General features: G+C 40.0%; 1 protein-coding gene across 1 annotated transcript; it reads left to right on the top strand.

Annotated features, from left to right (window-relative positions):
* The first annotated feature begins 7,435 nt into the window (after nt 1–7,435).
* On the top strand, nt 7,436–14,353 carry MRPL42 (mitochondrial ribosomal protein L42). The gene is made up of 6 exons (XM_033057369.2): nt 7,436–7,547; nt 8,611–8,763; nt 10,505–10,568; nt 11,487–11,571; nt 12,806–12,969; nt 14,221–14,353. The coding sequence occupies exons 2-6, from the start codon at nt 8,682–8,684 to the stop codon at nt 14,264–14,266; spliced, it is 441 nt and encodes a 146-aa protein (XP_032913260.1). The 5' UTR covers nt 7,436–7,547; nt 8,611–8,681; the 3' UTR covers nt 14,267–14,353.
* The last annotated feature ends 959 nt before the right edge of the window (nt 14,354–15,312 follow it).

Below are 15,312 nucleotides of genomic sequence, written 5' to 3'. Positions count from 1 at the left end.
TGGGTGTCAAGAGAATAGTGCCAGACTCTTTTCAGGGGTGCCCACCAACAAAGAGCAATGGCCATAAACTAAAATGCAAAAAGTTCCACCTCAACATGAGGAAGAATTTCTTGATGTTGAAGGTGGCAGAGCATTGCAACACGCTGCCCGGGGAGGTTTTGTCTTCTCTGGAGACATTCCAAAGCCACCTGGATATGTTCCTGTGTCACCTGCTCCTGGTTACCCTGCCTTGGCAGGGAGGTTGGAAATTGGATCTTCCAGCTCTAACGATTCTGTGATCTTTGTCTTAATACCACCTGGTTAGTGGATCACCCTCTTTCTCAGCAGAAAGAGGAATATTGTAAACGTTGGAGTATAATTAGTACACGAGCATAGTAGGACATTATTACAGCTGCATAGTAATGGTAACATGTAAGAATGCACATCATTATTTATGGGAAATAAAAGCAGAGAAAGATTAACTAATTTCCCCTAGGTTACTCAGCAGGTCAGCAGCACAGCCAGGAATAGAATCCTATGTATTTATGATTCCCTGTCCATGTTCTAGTTTAAAACAAAGAAAGACTCCATGACTCCAACACTTACCTAGATATCAAAGCGTCTTCACTGGGCCATACCCTTAAAGATAGAAGTAATTGGAAAATGATGTATTTTGTTACAGTGCATGCTGAATTACTTCTCTTTCTTTGTTTCTGCCTTCACCCTTTTTTGTTTTTTTTTCCTCTTTTTTACATTTCTCCTAGGATATTCTCCATTAAAGGACTGGCGCACATGGAAGAAAACATGGGCCAAAAGGTGGGTGTAGGCTCTCTGGGAGTAAGATGCCACTCAGTTTCTTGAAAGTCTGGGAGATGCAACAACAGAGTGAAGCACAGGTGTCTCAAATAAATGCTCATCAGTGTTGCATTCAGTGACCCCTTTCAAGTGTGGTAGATCAGGAATCCTGCTTCAGTCAGAAGTTGCAGCAAGTCAATCTGGCTTATTACATTTTGACAGCTTTTGTTGCACAACAAGTGGTCTGTCACATCCTGGGAATTCTCATTACACTTCTCCTGGCTTCTTATGTGAAAAAGCTTTTGAAGTCCACTTGATCAGAAGATGGCAGTGAACAAAATTTTTGATTTCTGTTGTCATATCTACAAAGATTTAGACTGTTTCCCTAAGCCATTTTAGCTCCTAGAAGGACTGCTGCAGAGATCCCTGAGTATCCATATTGGGCCAACATGGATACTTTTTCCATATTGGAAAAGCCATCCAAACTGGCTACGCCAGAATACCAGCTGTAGACTGTCACCTGTAGCCCCCATTCCAATGGGCATTCATTCCTACAGCCCAACTCCACCAAGGCCTGCCTCCACAGTGGCTATTGAGTGTGTAGTTTCATGTCAAGGGCACACCACTTTTTATTTGCATTGCTGCTAAAGAGAGCTATTGCCATCCTCCTCTGCCACACACTGCTGTTCCTCAGCTCACACCATGATCTCACCTAAGATGAGCTGATCAAAAGCACAAATGGTTCCTGGATGAGCAGTGAGCTGCTGTGACCCCACAGGCAGCCACACAGCTGTACAAGTGAGGCATAAACAAGGGGACAGGACCCATGCCTGAGGGAGTGTCTGTAGTTCCCTGCATTAGGGATAGTGTGAAACCACATACTTGAGGTTTAGTTAGACCAAACAGCGGAGTCAACCTGTTAAAAAGAGGGCTTTTTTTCTTCCCTTTCCCATCTCACTCCTTCTGCCTTCCTTCCTTACACACGGCATTTTCCCCACTCTTCATTCTGCTGAGCTGATGCAATACACTAACTTGGCAGAAAAATGGCAGAGAAGCAGCCATTCAGTCTGGTCTTCTGCTGGACTGGTGAATTGGTTTGTCTTACAGTGGGGTCTGGCAAGCCCCAAACAACAAAAAGTAAATCGAATTGCACCATGTAGTATCCACGAGTACATTAATTCAGCACTGGATGCCCCATAGCCTTCTGGAGAAGCTGCAGGCAGCACTGAGGTCTGCTCCCTTTCCCTGCCTTGTACTCCTGATGCACTCTTCCCATTGGTATGTAACTACTGGGGTATAGGGGATTGTCATTGGGTGGGCGTTTTGGCTAAGTTGCCCTTCTGACCAGCTCCCTGAAGCATCAGAGCTGGCACAAGAGAAGCAGCAGGAAACAGTGAGATGGTGCAGATGTAGGACCATCCTCTCTTGCAGCTGTGACCTGTTCTGTTGGCCAAGCTGATCTTGTCCCACTGCACCACTAAAAAGGCCAGGATGGAGAGCACAATCCTCCCACAAATCTGTGATTATCACTTCCTTGCTGGGATTATAGTGGTTCCAAGAACAAAGTTAGGCAACCACCTTATTCACCAACAAAGTGTTTTATAATGCTACTATAGGCAGGAAAGGTAAAGAAGTAATTGCAATTAGGCAATTAATACGCCCAGAACAATTCAATACAGTTGCTGACCATGTTCCTGTGACAGCTTCTGCTGTCATCGAATTACTCAGAGTAGATGCACCCAGGCCAGCTAAGCCTGTGGCTGACTAATCTTATTTCCTCCTCCTATCCCTCTTTGCAATCTTATAGATGTTTCTCTCTAATTACAACTCTCTTTCAAACCCCAGATTCGTTACTTTTGCATAAAAGCATTTTTATATTTTTGCCAAGTATTGTAGAAAACCTGTTCTATAGCAAAAAACCAGATGTATGTAGGTACACATACAGAAGGAATATTCCAAATTTTATATTAAAAGTGTTCAGTAAATCCCAGAGTATTTTCACAAGAGTTTCTATTATTTTAATTGGGTTTTTTTTTTGTTGATTTGTTTTGATTTTTGTTGCTGGTTTTTGATTTTTTTCATTAAGTGGCTGCTTGAATAGAGACATAGTATTGTTTCCTTGAACTATGGTAATCAACAGGAACACAAATTATTTAGGCTGCATATGACTGCTGAGGCACTTTAGTTTTGTCATCTGTTATTTACAGTTGCAGCTTCCTTCTTACCAGTAACAGGATGGACCAGTGATGAAATCGCATGAGATATGCTAAAGAATGAAGAGGGCTTACTGACACAAGCCTGGGTGTTTATAGATTGACTTAAAATATAGAAATCTGTCTGTCTACAACATAACTTGAGAAAACTTGAGAATTAAGACCATAACCAAACTACAGTGTCTCATTATAAATTTGATTTCTACATTTATAAGATAACCTCATAAAAATTAAGATACAGCATTTCAGGAACAGAGACCCATCCATCCCCACTGTTAAGACACAACCTTTGCAATGCAACACATTCATCCATTCGCGAACTCAGGTTCACTTCTAAGTATGATTGTGTAGTACCTTGCCAGTTGAAAAGGAAATAAAGGAAACCAAATGCTTATTACTAGGAATACTTTGAAACATTGGTTTCTAGGAAAAAAATAAATGCGTATTATATTCACTTTGCCAATGATCTAACCTGAAATGATTTTCCTAAGTAACAATTTCCTAAATACACCACTGCAGGAAAAGAGCTAGAACAACCACGTCCCAATTTTCCATTTCTCAGAAGGGCTGTGAGTGTGTGTTCAACTGCTTACACAAAACCCACACCAGTGCAGATGATATCACTGATTTATAAATGTGTTCTTCTAAAACAGAGCCAACCAACATAGTCCTGCCCTAGAGTCTGCAGCCTAACTATAGCTCAACCATCAGATCAGTTAGAGAGCATTTCCTGGAGAAGTTTGTAATTGACTGTTGGAGTAAGAGCAGGTTGACAGTTTATCTTCAATTAGAGAGCAACCTAGAAACAAAACTTTCCAGGTTTCTAGAGACATGAAGTTCCAGTCTGGAACTCAGTGTCTCCATAGTATCTCCACAGGTAATGGAGAGAACAGCCTTCCTGTTGAGCCAGTACAGAGTGAACGACTCTCCCCTTTGCTGTCTACAAGCTGCTGAGGCAAGCAAGGGCCTTGGCAGTTATTAATAACCCCATCTCCAGACATGCTGGAGAAGTGTGTAGTCACGCTTCTGAGCTGTCCTTAAGCAATTCCCGTCTCCCTTTAGAAAGCTGTAATCTGTCAGAACATGCTGCTAAGAATACACATGCAGAACATTATGCATCAGGGAGGGGGTAGACCTCATCTACTATCTCTTAAAAATCTTTTTATAGAAACCATCTAAAAATAGCCTGGAAGCTTAACAGGGTATGTGGATCAGTTTTTAAAATATAAAAATAAAGTTCTGTGGTACCTTCAACTGCAACTTTTCAGAACTAGGATTTAAGTTACAAGGTTTGTCATTATGGAGATGTTCTAAAAGTGCACATTTCCAGAATAAAATCCTTATAGAAAAAAATACGTCATTGAAAACAAGCAGTAGAGATTGTAGCCTCAAATTAAAGCTTTTTTTGATCTTTACAATCTCGTTAATGAATTAGCTTCTTAGCTGTTAACAGCTCAACGCCACCAGCCTACAAAATCCCACCATTAGGAGACTTGTTGGTCACATTCACCAGGAATATTGGAAACTCCACTTTTTCAAACTTGTGTCTGAGCAGAGCACATGTATCTGCAAGTGTGTCTGTATGCAGTCCTCAGGAAGTACATATGGCACTGAAAAGAAAAAAAGATTGTCCTCATTAAAGCAAATAAATTTATATAGGAAGCAGTAATGTAGGAGCACCACAGAAGTCTTGTATCATAAACATGACTAATATACTCAAGCATATCAAGTTCTAGTGTTTTTTGTTGGAAGACAATTTCTAAAGAGTTAGGGAGGGTTTTAATTTTTTTTGAGAGTTGCCGCTCCATATAGAGAAGATGAAAAACAAGTATCTTCCACTGGAGAAACAAACAGGTGAAATTTACAGTGGTGTCCAGCTGTGAAGGGAGTTAACTTCAAGTTTACCACTGCACAGCAAAGAATTTTTGTCTCTTGCGTGGGTGAACAATACCCTTTTGAGAAAGCAGCTAAGAATCAGAGTCAACCACAGTCATCCCTGATTTAGGCAATCTTTTAAAGAAGCTATGACAATTCATAAGCATCTTCAAAAAAAGTCAGAGAAGCCTTAATTTTACTTAGTATTTCCTAGGAAGGAAATCAAGGCCTAACGTTGATTGTCAGACATTCACACACAAACACATACAAATAGCACATTGCAGTTGCATACAGGTGTGTCTCACTGCAGCTTACAAGGAGAAAGTCAAGAATCTTGAGCAGTTCCCACGTTGTCACAAACTGCTCCTGGCAAGACTGGCTTTGAAGTAAGTCTGTTTACCCCCACTATACCTATGGACAAAATATTCCTGAAGCTTGCTCTTTAAATGAAGATTTATTCCTTTCTTTTTATTTCCAGAGTGCACTTGTTTCAGACAGTTTATTACCATTTTATTTTTTCAGCACTGTCCTTGAGTTTAAAATCCTCAAAGTGTTTTATTTGTCCATCAGTAGAACCATTGTCTTGCTTGTATCGGATGATTGCTTGATTGTATAGGATTCTGCCCTCATCCTAGTACAAGGATTTCTTAGTGGAAATCATGAGCTTGTACACAGCAGAAAATATGTAGAACTGTGCTGCTGCTTCTATTTGGTGCAGGAGCCCAGATCAGATGCTTCTGTATCTGCACACAGAAACTTGCTGGAATGACAAAGTGCATTTATCTCCGCAAGTCTGGAGGAGCTTTGTAGTAGAACTGTGTTTTCTCACCTTGGTTGCATCTCTCTAAGTAGTATGTAAAACATTTTGGCCTATCTCTGTCCCCTTTTTCTGTGGTGCAGTGACTCTAATACTGGAGGGAGCCCCAAAATGGATGTCTTCCATCTTCCTCTGTACAGAAAAATACTCAAGAAGAAACCTTTCTCAGCGCTACTGGGAGCGATCAGCTCTTGACTACCGATTTCTGGCTAGACTTCTACTATACTGCTGGAAATTATCAGTGTAACTACAACTCTGCAACTGCAGACCAGAGTTAAACATTGCTGAAATTGTGAAGCTTTCACTGATGACAGCATGAAATTGCAGTACCACAGTCAATGACCCGAAAAGATGCAATCACTGGAAGAAATCTGGAAAAGGTTGCAGCCTTTCAGGAGACACTATCCACGAGTCTCCAAAAGGGTAACGATCTCATGTGCTGATGTGACTTAGAGGCTTCATGGATGTGTAAATGCCTCAAGTGCTGGAACCATTTCAGATACTTGAGCAGCAGGTCAGACAACTGATTTCTGTCCTTTCTTCTTGTCTTTTGTCAATGTTGTCTGAATATAACCTTGTCTTTGAAATGCTTTGTGACTCTATGAAAGAAGTACAGTAGGTAGCCCCAGAGCAGCAGTGTGTCTGGGACATTCAGGTGAGTTTTCTGTATGCCTTGAATATTGGAAACATGCAATTTCATCTACATAAAATCCACAGACCTTTCCTGTGGAAGAGTATTACAGGTACTGTGAAGATCTGGCTGGCTGAACAGAGGAAGCTGCTGCACCCACTGCGTAATTTAACCTGGAAAGCAAGCAGGCTATTCTTGCAAGCTTGTGAAATACCAATAATGTTAGAGATGTCCCTTCGAATTACGGGATTAGAGGGGGTTATTTTGCAGCTAATATAAGACTATGGCACGTTGGCGTGTTCCCAGGACCGGCAGGTGCTCTGCTGCCTGTTGCTGGGGCGTTGTGCCCTCTCCTTCAGCTGAACAGCTGCTGCCAATGCCAAGGTTGCCTCAGTGCCTCCACTGGGACCACCAGAGCGAGCAGTGTTTGACCAAGGGTCCCATGAGGAGCGGCTGAGGGAGCTGGGGGTGTTTAGCCTGGAGGAGGCTCAGGGGAACCTCATCATTCTCTACAACTGCCTGGAAAGAGGTTGTAATAAGGTGTTGGTTGGACAGTCTGTGGCAGTGCTGTCCACAGCGGCCAATTATTGGCTTGTTGCACATCAGGTAATAAATGTGGGGTTTTGTGTACAACAGCTCCAGAGGTAGCAGCCTCAAGCCAGGGGAGGTTCAGGTTGGACAGCATGAGGAATTCCTCCACAGAAACGACTGTTAAACATTGAAACAGGCTGCCCAGGGCGATGGTGGAGTGTGACCATCACTGGAGATGTTGAAGAATGACTGGACGTGGCTCTTACTGCCATGGCCTAGGTGTTAAGGTGTAGATATGTCAAAGATTGGACTAGATGATCACAGAGGTGTTTTCCAACCTAGCTGACCCGGTGAATCTGTGTTTGTGTGTCCACTTGCTCCCCCTAGCAAGGGCCTGGGAAGGGCCTAACCCTTGCTGCCACCACATTTTGAAGAAGCGGCTCAGGGCTCGTGGCCGGCGGCGGAGCAGCGCTGAGGGCGGAAGGCGAGGCGGTGCCGGTGTCCCCCCGCCGGCCGCACTACGAGTCCCGGCGTGCCGCGGGCCGAGCCGCCGCCGGAGCCGGAACGGGCGCGCGGCGCCGCTTCCGCCGGCGGGGCTGGTGCGGGCCGCGGTGCCCGCCGGGGAGCGCGGGGCAGTGCGGACACGGGCTGTGCGCGCCTTCAGAGGGACTGCACCCCGTGCGGCGCGCTCAGGGCTTTGTGACCGGTACTCTTTTGCTTGCTTTGACGGATCACTGACCTTCTAATGCTAAATATGGTCTTTATTTCTAAGCCTCAGGTGCTGTGTTCCCGCGTGTTGCTGGCGCGCGCGTTGGAGTTTCCTGGGCGCTGTCTCAGGGATGGGACTGTCCCATTCGAGCTGGAGTGGGACCGGGAACGGGCTGGTGCCTGACCCCTGTCCTTGCACCGAGGTCCGCCGCCTTCCTTGTTAATGAGCTTCTGAGGGCAAGTTATGAGCAGCTCTCTAGGTGCTGGTGTTCCCCTCGCTTCAGCAGCATTGGCACAGATAAAAGAAGGCCGAGTAATTTTATGTCGAAATTGGAAAATGCGCATTTCTGGTGATGTTCTGAAGCACAAAATATGAAGTACTTTTAAATTTTTTTTGTTTGTTTGTTTGTTTGTTTGTTTGTTTTTGGTTTTTTTTTTTACGTGTATGACCTTTAACTGTTTCCAGTTATGTTTTTCTAGGGTTTGTTATAAGTTTCTATTTAAAGCAATTTCTTTTCAGTAGACAATGAAAATGTAAGATGTTTTTCTGCTTCTGTGAATTTTTTAACATTTAAGGTGTTTCTGTGTTTTTAGGTGTATTGCTTTTGAGATGGAGGAAACCAATTAACTGCATTTAGAGAGTTTATCTACAGCAAGTGTAGTTTATAAGTGTTTCTGTTTTTGCACTGGGTGATGATGTTCACATTGTGAACAAGAAAAGCATATTTCAAGGAAAGTAATTTTGTGGAGTGTGCAGAAGAAAGGATGCAAATTTTAGGTGGGTGAGTGCCAATAGAAAAGCCTATGAGAAGGCACAGGCGTGGAAGCTTTTTTTAAAAGCTTCAAAGACTCCCTCTCAATAAATGAAGTCTTGTGCTACTTTTGACTATTAGGGAGACAGGTACCATTATCTTAAGTGATTAGGACTTCTAAACAATTGACAATTATGAAGAATTAACTGTTGAAGAATTATGTTGCACAAATTTTATTTTTCCTTGAGATAGTCAAGAAATTTGTTAGTTTTTTGTATACTGAACAGTTATGAAACTGGTTTCTTTCAGAGGGTGTTCTGCAGAGAAAAAGTTCTTTGAGTTCCACCTTGTCCAGGACTGGTTTCCTCTCTGCTGTCAGCATGGCAATGTCACTTAGAACTGCATGGTCCAGCCTCTTTTGGATGCATTCAGTAGCAACCTGTAAGCAGCTCCCACTGCAGAGTAAGTAGTAATGAAATTGTGGAAGTCCTATATTAAAATTTGTTTCTTAGGAGCCTCTTTCCTGTACTGTTTAAAGTAATGGGAGCATGGAAGTGATTTTTCTGTTTGAACAGAATCAAATCTGTTAGTCTGTGCTCTGTTCTAATTAGTAGCAATCTAAAGGACATTTTTTTTGTGTGTGTGCTTTTAAAACCTTCATGGTCCAAATAGGATGCTCCTCAAATTTATTGATTAGCTTGTAAATACTACCCTTATTACCACTGATTATCACTGAAGATTTAAATTTTTTTTTTCAGACTTAGAAAAGCGCTGAGAAAAGGCTACAGTAAAATCTCATTACTTAACATAAACAGAGAACAAACAGAAAGAGGCAGTACTATTTCTTAGATTTTTGTCAATGTTTTAGACATCAGTAGAAAGACATAGGGAAGATAAGGTGGTAGAAAAGACAGTAATGGAGAAAATAGAATAGACATATTAAGTTTAGGGCAAGGAAGGGAAAAAATTTAGAAGTACAAACTAGTTGCAGTTTACCAGAACTCAACTGCTTAATAAGTAAGAATAGTTTAATTAGAAGAACTGAAGAGTGGAAATGCTAACAGTAATTCTGAATTTAAGAATTTGAATCTAAAATATTTCTAAGAGGAAAATAGCTACACAAAAGTTTCTTCTTCGTTTTTTCAGTCTTCGCAGTCTTGACACAATGAATGCTCTCTCCCTCTGCCAGGAGCAGCCATGAAGAATCCTATTTGTATTAAAAGATAGTCTAAATAAAATAATGTCAAATAAAGTTGAAACCTTTTTATGACTTAGCAGAAAGCTCAGAATGTGTGAAGACTTGTTTCTTGTGATCATAATTCTGTTCTAAAAGCGAAGTTGTTGAAAAAGCTTCAGTGGACACAGAAACTTCCTGTGGATTTGTGTCAGGTTCCAGCAATAAAGCAAAGGGGTTCTTGGTAGAAGTCAGCTCCAGGCACTGCCTTAGGTGTGCATACCTGCATTGTTGTGGAAGGCAATGTCTGCAGGATGATTCTTGTGTGAGGGGCTATTGAATACCTTATATTAGGCTTGTGTTTGGACTCTATGATCTTAACAGTCTTTTCCAACCTAAATTATTCTATGACTCTATAAAAAAATGGGAATCAAACCATAGGGAAGGGACTTTGAGTAGTCTGTGATCCTGGTCAAAGCAGGAGTCAGCTCTGCAGTCGCATCAGGTTGCTCAGGGCTTGCAGGGTCTTTGAAATCTCCAAGGACAGAGAACTCACAAACCTGCCTGGATCTCAGTCTCCCTGGTTGGCTGTCCTCATGAGGAAAACATTTCTCTACATACCCAGTCAGAGCCCCTCCTTTTGGTTTTTATAATAAATACTGCTGTGAATGAAATTATGATCTTGCCTCAAAGTCATAAGGTAATGGTCTTTACATGTATAAAGGATATTTCTAAATGGTGAATTCTATAGGTATTTTCTTCATATATTGGTTTAACTCAGGAAAATAATGAAACTGGGAAGGTAGTCATAGCTGCCTGCATGCTGTGTTTTTTTGATTGCAGCTAGAAAGCTATGTACTAAAACTAACTTCTATTTAGACAGTATTTGGGTTTTGTTATTCTAAAACTGAATACGATTATAATCCCTGATTAAGACTTGAAACAGAAAGAAAATTGAAATTGTAAACATTCTTAATTGGGCACAGCTCTGGTTGTTTCTATGTCAGAGTTCTTGGGTTTTTATTGCAGATGGAGCTGTATATCATGCTTGCCGTAAATCTACATACTCAGTTCTCCCTGAAGACTACAATTGGTATGTAAACGTGCTTTGATGTGTGGCCTTTTCATGGAATGCTTATTCCAGGGCTCCTCTCTCTCTCTCTGCCATCAACTCATCATATAATATATCAAACACATCTCTTGCTAGTATTAGATATATGTAATAATTTCAGCTAAAGTACTGTTTTTGATAGTAATGACTGTGAAGTTAATGTTTCAATGTGATGAAAAGTCATGCAGAACTTGTTCTAAATATGTTGATGACCCCCAGTACCCCTGCAGTTTTGCTTGTGAAAGAGCAAAATTAGCTTAGAGTAGTCATTTCCATTGATGCTTGCTTGTTAAGACAAAGTCCAGGTATTTTTGTGCTGCTGCATGGGAAACCTATGTAGAAATGGGAAAAAATGATAAAGTGAGAAACACTGAATTCATGTTATCCACAGTTTTAGGAAGCTTATTAGTGTGTCATGGGAAGGGGAAGGAAGGTGAGAAAAGTTATATTCTCACAATGAAACTCTCAGTATGACTTCTTGTTCATAAGTTTTTACATAATAGAAAATTTGGAACCCCAAACTTGGCTTTGTTTCCTGTAATTTCATTACAGATGCCATACATCTTATAAAGGCATGTTGTCTTAGAGATCATTATCTCCATCTGCTTAGAGTTTTAAATGCAACTGTTTAAGTATTTAAGATTTTCTTTTCCAACTCATATTTCCAGCTATTTTAAGAATTTATTTTAGCCCTTTTTTCCTCTCCATTGAAAAAGAAAAAGGAAGATGACTGAGGAAATAAAAAATTGTTGGTTTGGATCGAATATTTATGACCCTTACTTTATAGAAGATTATGAATAATTCATAAATGCAGGGTCAAATCCCGTTTTCTTTGGGACTTGGGCTGCTCAGTTGTTCAGTACTTCTGAAAGTTATGAGTTTTTTGGGGTTTTTTTGTAGCAAAGTGGAACTTGCAGTGACGTCCGATTCAAAGACAATTGTCTGCTACCATCCTTCGCTTGAGATTCCATACGAGCATACAAAAGTATGTCCAAGTACATTTATATTTCTTACTCTTATAAAGTCATTTAGTACTTCATAGGTTTGAGTCTTTAAAGCATCCTTTCAATTAGAAATACTTTTTAGTACGTGATCTGTGAAGTAAATTACTTTTATAGCTGCTTCCACTAGGAGGAATTTACTCTTAGTTGAATTGAGGGAAGGTTGCAGAGTAAGAAAAGCTTAGATATCACAGCATACAGTAACTCTAATAGAAGTAAACATGGCACTAGAACACTTTCGCACTGCAGAGAAAATAGTGTCTGTCTATGTGGGTACTACTCGGAGGGGGTGATTGGAATGCAGGTTATGGCTCACATGTCCTACCGGACAAGAGAATACAAAAAAATACTGCTGCTACTATTTTCAACCAGAACTTTTAAATCCATTCAGCACTGAGTTCATAAAAGCCACAAAGAACTTTAAATATTGATTTTTATCTATCAATAGTACTTTCAGTGTGTTCTTTACATTGACAGAAGTAAATCTAGCATTGTGTTTTAACACCTAGATAAATTTTTCTAGTGTACACTTTTTGTTTAAATTTCCAGTTCTCACGTGCTAGTAAAATACTGCAGCTGGCAGCTGCCTTGCTGAAGTAGCCAATGTGAAAATTCTCCATTGAAACCTAAACCATTTTAGCACTTTTTGCCTGCAAGTTACATAGAAGTATTTTTAAATGTCAGTTGCACATACCTCAAGAAAAACAGGTGTAAAAGGCTAAAATAAGGAAAAATATTTGTAATAGTGATAGTAGTTATGTTTCCAATTGAAAACAAACAACTTGGTCTTAGCTCTTGCATAAAAAAAGTAGGAAGTGACATTCTTCTCAAAGGTACATGTCCTCTAAAAGATATTTTTATTCATTTGCCATGACTAAAATTCTGACTGGGAATAGTGTGGATGGTTTTGTGTTAGTAGAACTGAAGCTGATGATTCAGCTAGTGAATTGTAAGATTGAGATCTGCAACAATGCTACAAGAACACTGGTTGTAGGGGTAGGGGTAGCACCTAGGGTGAATAGATGTGTGTTTCATTTGGGGTGGGATGGTGGGGACAATAAACAGCCAGTGCAATTGCAGGTATTTTCTATGTTTTTTTGGTTTCAGCTGTTAGATAGCATTATGAATTACTTTTATATAGCTTGGCTTTTTGACATTGTCAGTTAATTAAAACAAGGAGAAACAGGACATACATTATATACATTACTGTTTTGCTAGCCCATACCACGGCCAGATCCAGTGAATAATAAAGAAGAAAACCTTGATCAAGTTTTAAAATCCAGATTGAATGAAAAAGAGCTAAAGAATAGTAGAGGTCCTACGATTGAAGAGCTCAGCAAAATGTTTTACACAACAAAACATCGCTGGTATCCTGTGGGACAGTAAGTATTTTCTTTTTCGATTTGTTTGTTCCTTTTGGAAGTAAAGGAAGATACAGGAATAATTTAATGACCAGATTCAACCTGGTGAGTCATGTCACATGAGATACTTCTAGTATTTGGGCTACTACATAAAATTTTCAGTGCAGTGTTGGGTAGATAGAAGACTGTATTTAATGAGGGGATTTTTTAACATTGCTCTTTTGATAGACTTTGCCACCTTTTTTTGTAAAATATGTGACAGTGTAGAAATTTCTTGCACATCCAGTTAGGTACTGCTTCAAGTCATTTACTAAAGTTCCATAACAGAATCTAGTATATAAAATACCCTCAATGAACATAACCAAATACAATTTGGAAATATGCATTGCCTATTTCTTAGCAACCTCAATGGGATGATTCTCAGAGTTAAGAGTTAGTAGAGGTTTTTCATTTGAAATGGTGAAAAGTTCTCTTTAGTGTGCCTTGTATTCAGAAGTTGAGGAGGAGGAGGAGAGGTGCACATATACATGACTGATCTTAAAGAACTCTGGACATTCAGGTACACTAATGTCAACAAGCAGCATTCTGGTGTGTTACTGCCTTCTACTCCATGTTATACCATCTTTTGATAGCTGTTAATTTTACAGCTGTGGAGACATAATGCAGGCAAATTTTGTTGTTGTTGTCCACAGAAACTTCTTAATTAATGTGGTTTGGGAGTAGATGTAAGGAGTGGAGCAGTAGGACTTTTATGACCAAAGGGCAGCTGTCGGTTTGATGAAGATCAGACAGGATCTGCCTTGTTTAGCATGCATAATTAAGAGGAAAGTATGGATCATTTTTTGTTCTGAAGAATTTGTTTTTCAGTTTTTCTGCAAAATATTACACTATTTAACATACAGTCTGGCATGGCTAGTTCCTTTGAACATCTTTGTTCTATAGCAATCGTTTTAGCCAAAGGCAAGGCTGACCATGTAATAAAATTAAATTCACACAAAGGATTAAGAATAAACAGCAGCCTTTGTGCCTATTCAGCTGTAGAACTGATTGGATTATTGCGTGCTTGTAGCAGATGTAGCAATAGAGATGAGTAGCATTATGTAACTCCACAAACAACAGAGATGACATCTAATGAGTGGTGATGAATTGTGTTCATGTATCTTGTATTTCACTTCTTTGTGTAACCTCTGATCACTCACTGGGGGCAGAAATACCACGAAAATAAAGCCTGTCCACAGCTGCACTCACTGCACCCTTTTTTTCCTCTTTTAGATACCATAGAAGACGCAAGAATCCTAATCCTCCTAAAGACCGATAATGAAGATAACCTTGTTCATTAGGGCTTGCTGTTAATTTTGATTGGAAATAAAAGCTACAGAAGGTGATATGCTTGGCTGTAACAGAACATGCTTAACTTGATTTGACTGTTATTTTCTACTAAAAACAATGAAACGGCACTGACAAAACAGGGAGTCAGTGAAGGCAGTTGTGCATTCCTGGTCAGCAAGTGGACTGGTCTTAGAACAGGATATAACAGGGATGGAGTGCTCTGACTAAATTCAAGAGATCAGAGTCTTATCATTGGTCAAGAGCATCCATACAGGTCTTGTGTCAAAATGGGAAATCTAGAAATGGACGTGTTAGGGTTTGGTGGTTTTGAGTGGGATAGTATTTTTTTTTTCTTTTAGGAGTCTAGTAATAGCAGTGAGCTTGAATACTGAAATATTAATGAAATAGTATTTATGAAAAATACTATATGAGGAATTTGTGAAAACAATTAAATAGTTTTCCTTCTTCTGTTACACTTGCAAGATACCTGGTTCCATGTTTAATTTTACATCAGCCAAGTGATTGTATTTAAGCCTATTGTGTATGGAAAACTGGCCAACTTGGTTAATTTTTAGCATCTAAGACACAGTAACCTGCCCTTCTAAATCATCCAGCATTCTCAAATATCTGTGAACTACTATGTGCATTCATGGTTCATGGTTCTTTTTTTGTTTGTTTAATCCCATCCCGACTGCCACTCAGTGAGAATGCTGTGTTCATACCTAAGTTGGAATAGCTGTATCACAGTAGAAGTTGTTTACATCAGCAAGATAATCACTGTTCTTTGTAGCATACTAAGGAGGAAGGATTAACCCTTCATTACATAAAATGCTTTAAATTTAAACAACTTCATTGCTTTAGCATTTTTGTAGTGCTTAAATGTTCTTCCTCTTGTAATAGTCTGTGTCATGTAGCACTTTTTCCATCAGGAAAAGGAGAAAAACTGTTCCAGTCTACAGCTTTAGGCCTCTCATAGAAAGGGCTAGCTTGGAACATTGTGCCGATGCAGAGAGCCCAGTGACTTCATAAAGCCTT

The sequence above is a fragment of the Catharus ustulatus genome, chromosome 4 (assembly GCF_009819885.2).
Source record: "Catharus ustulatus isolate bCatUst1 chromosome 4, bCatUst1.pri.v2, whole genome shotgun sequence".
In the NCBI taxonomy this organism is placed as follows: domain Eukaryota; kingdom Metazoa; phylum Chordata; class Aves; order Passeriformes; family Turdidae; genus Catharus; species Catharus ustulatus.
Note: the sequence above shows the minus strand (reverse complement) of the source record. Positions and strands in the feature narration are given on the sequence as shown.

Bases quoted from the DNA above. Each gene is read 5' to 3' on its own strand.
- MRPL42 (XM_033057369.2), top strand. From the start codon at position 8,682: ATGGCAATGTCACTTAGAACTGCATGGTCCAGCCTCTTTTGGATGCAT. The intron at 11,572-12,805 runs GTATGTCCAAGT...CTGTTTTGCTAG, and splicing joins TTCCATACGAGCATACAAAA to CCCATACCACGGCCAGATCC. The intron at 12,970-14,220 runs GTAAGTATTTTC...TTCCTCTTTTAG, and splicing joins CGCTGGTATCCTGTGGGACA to ATACCATAGAAGACGCAAGA.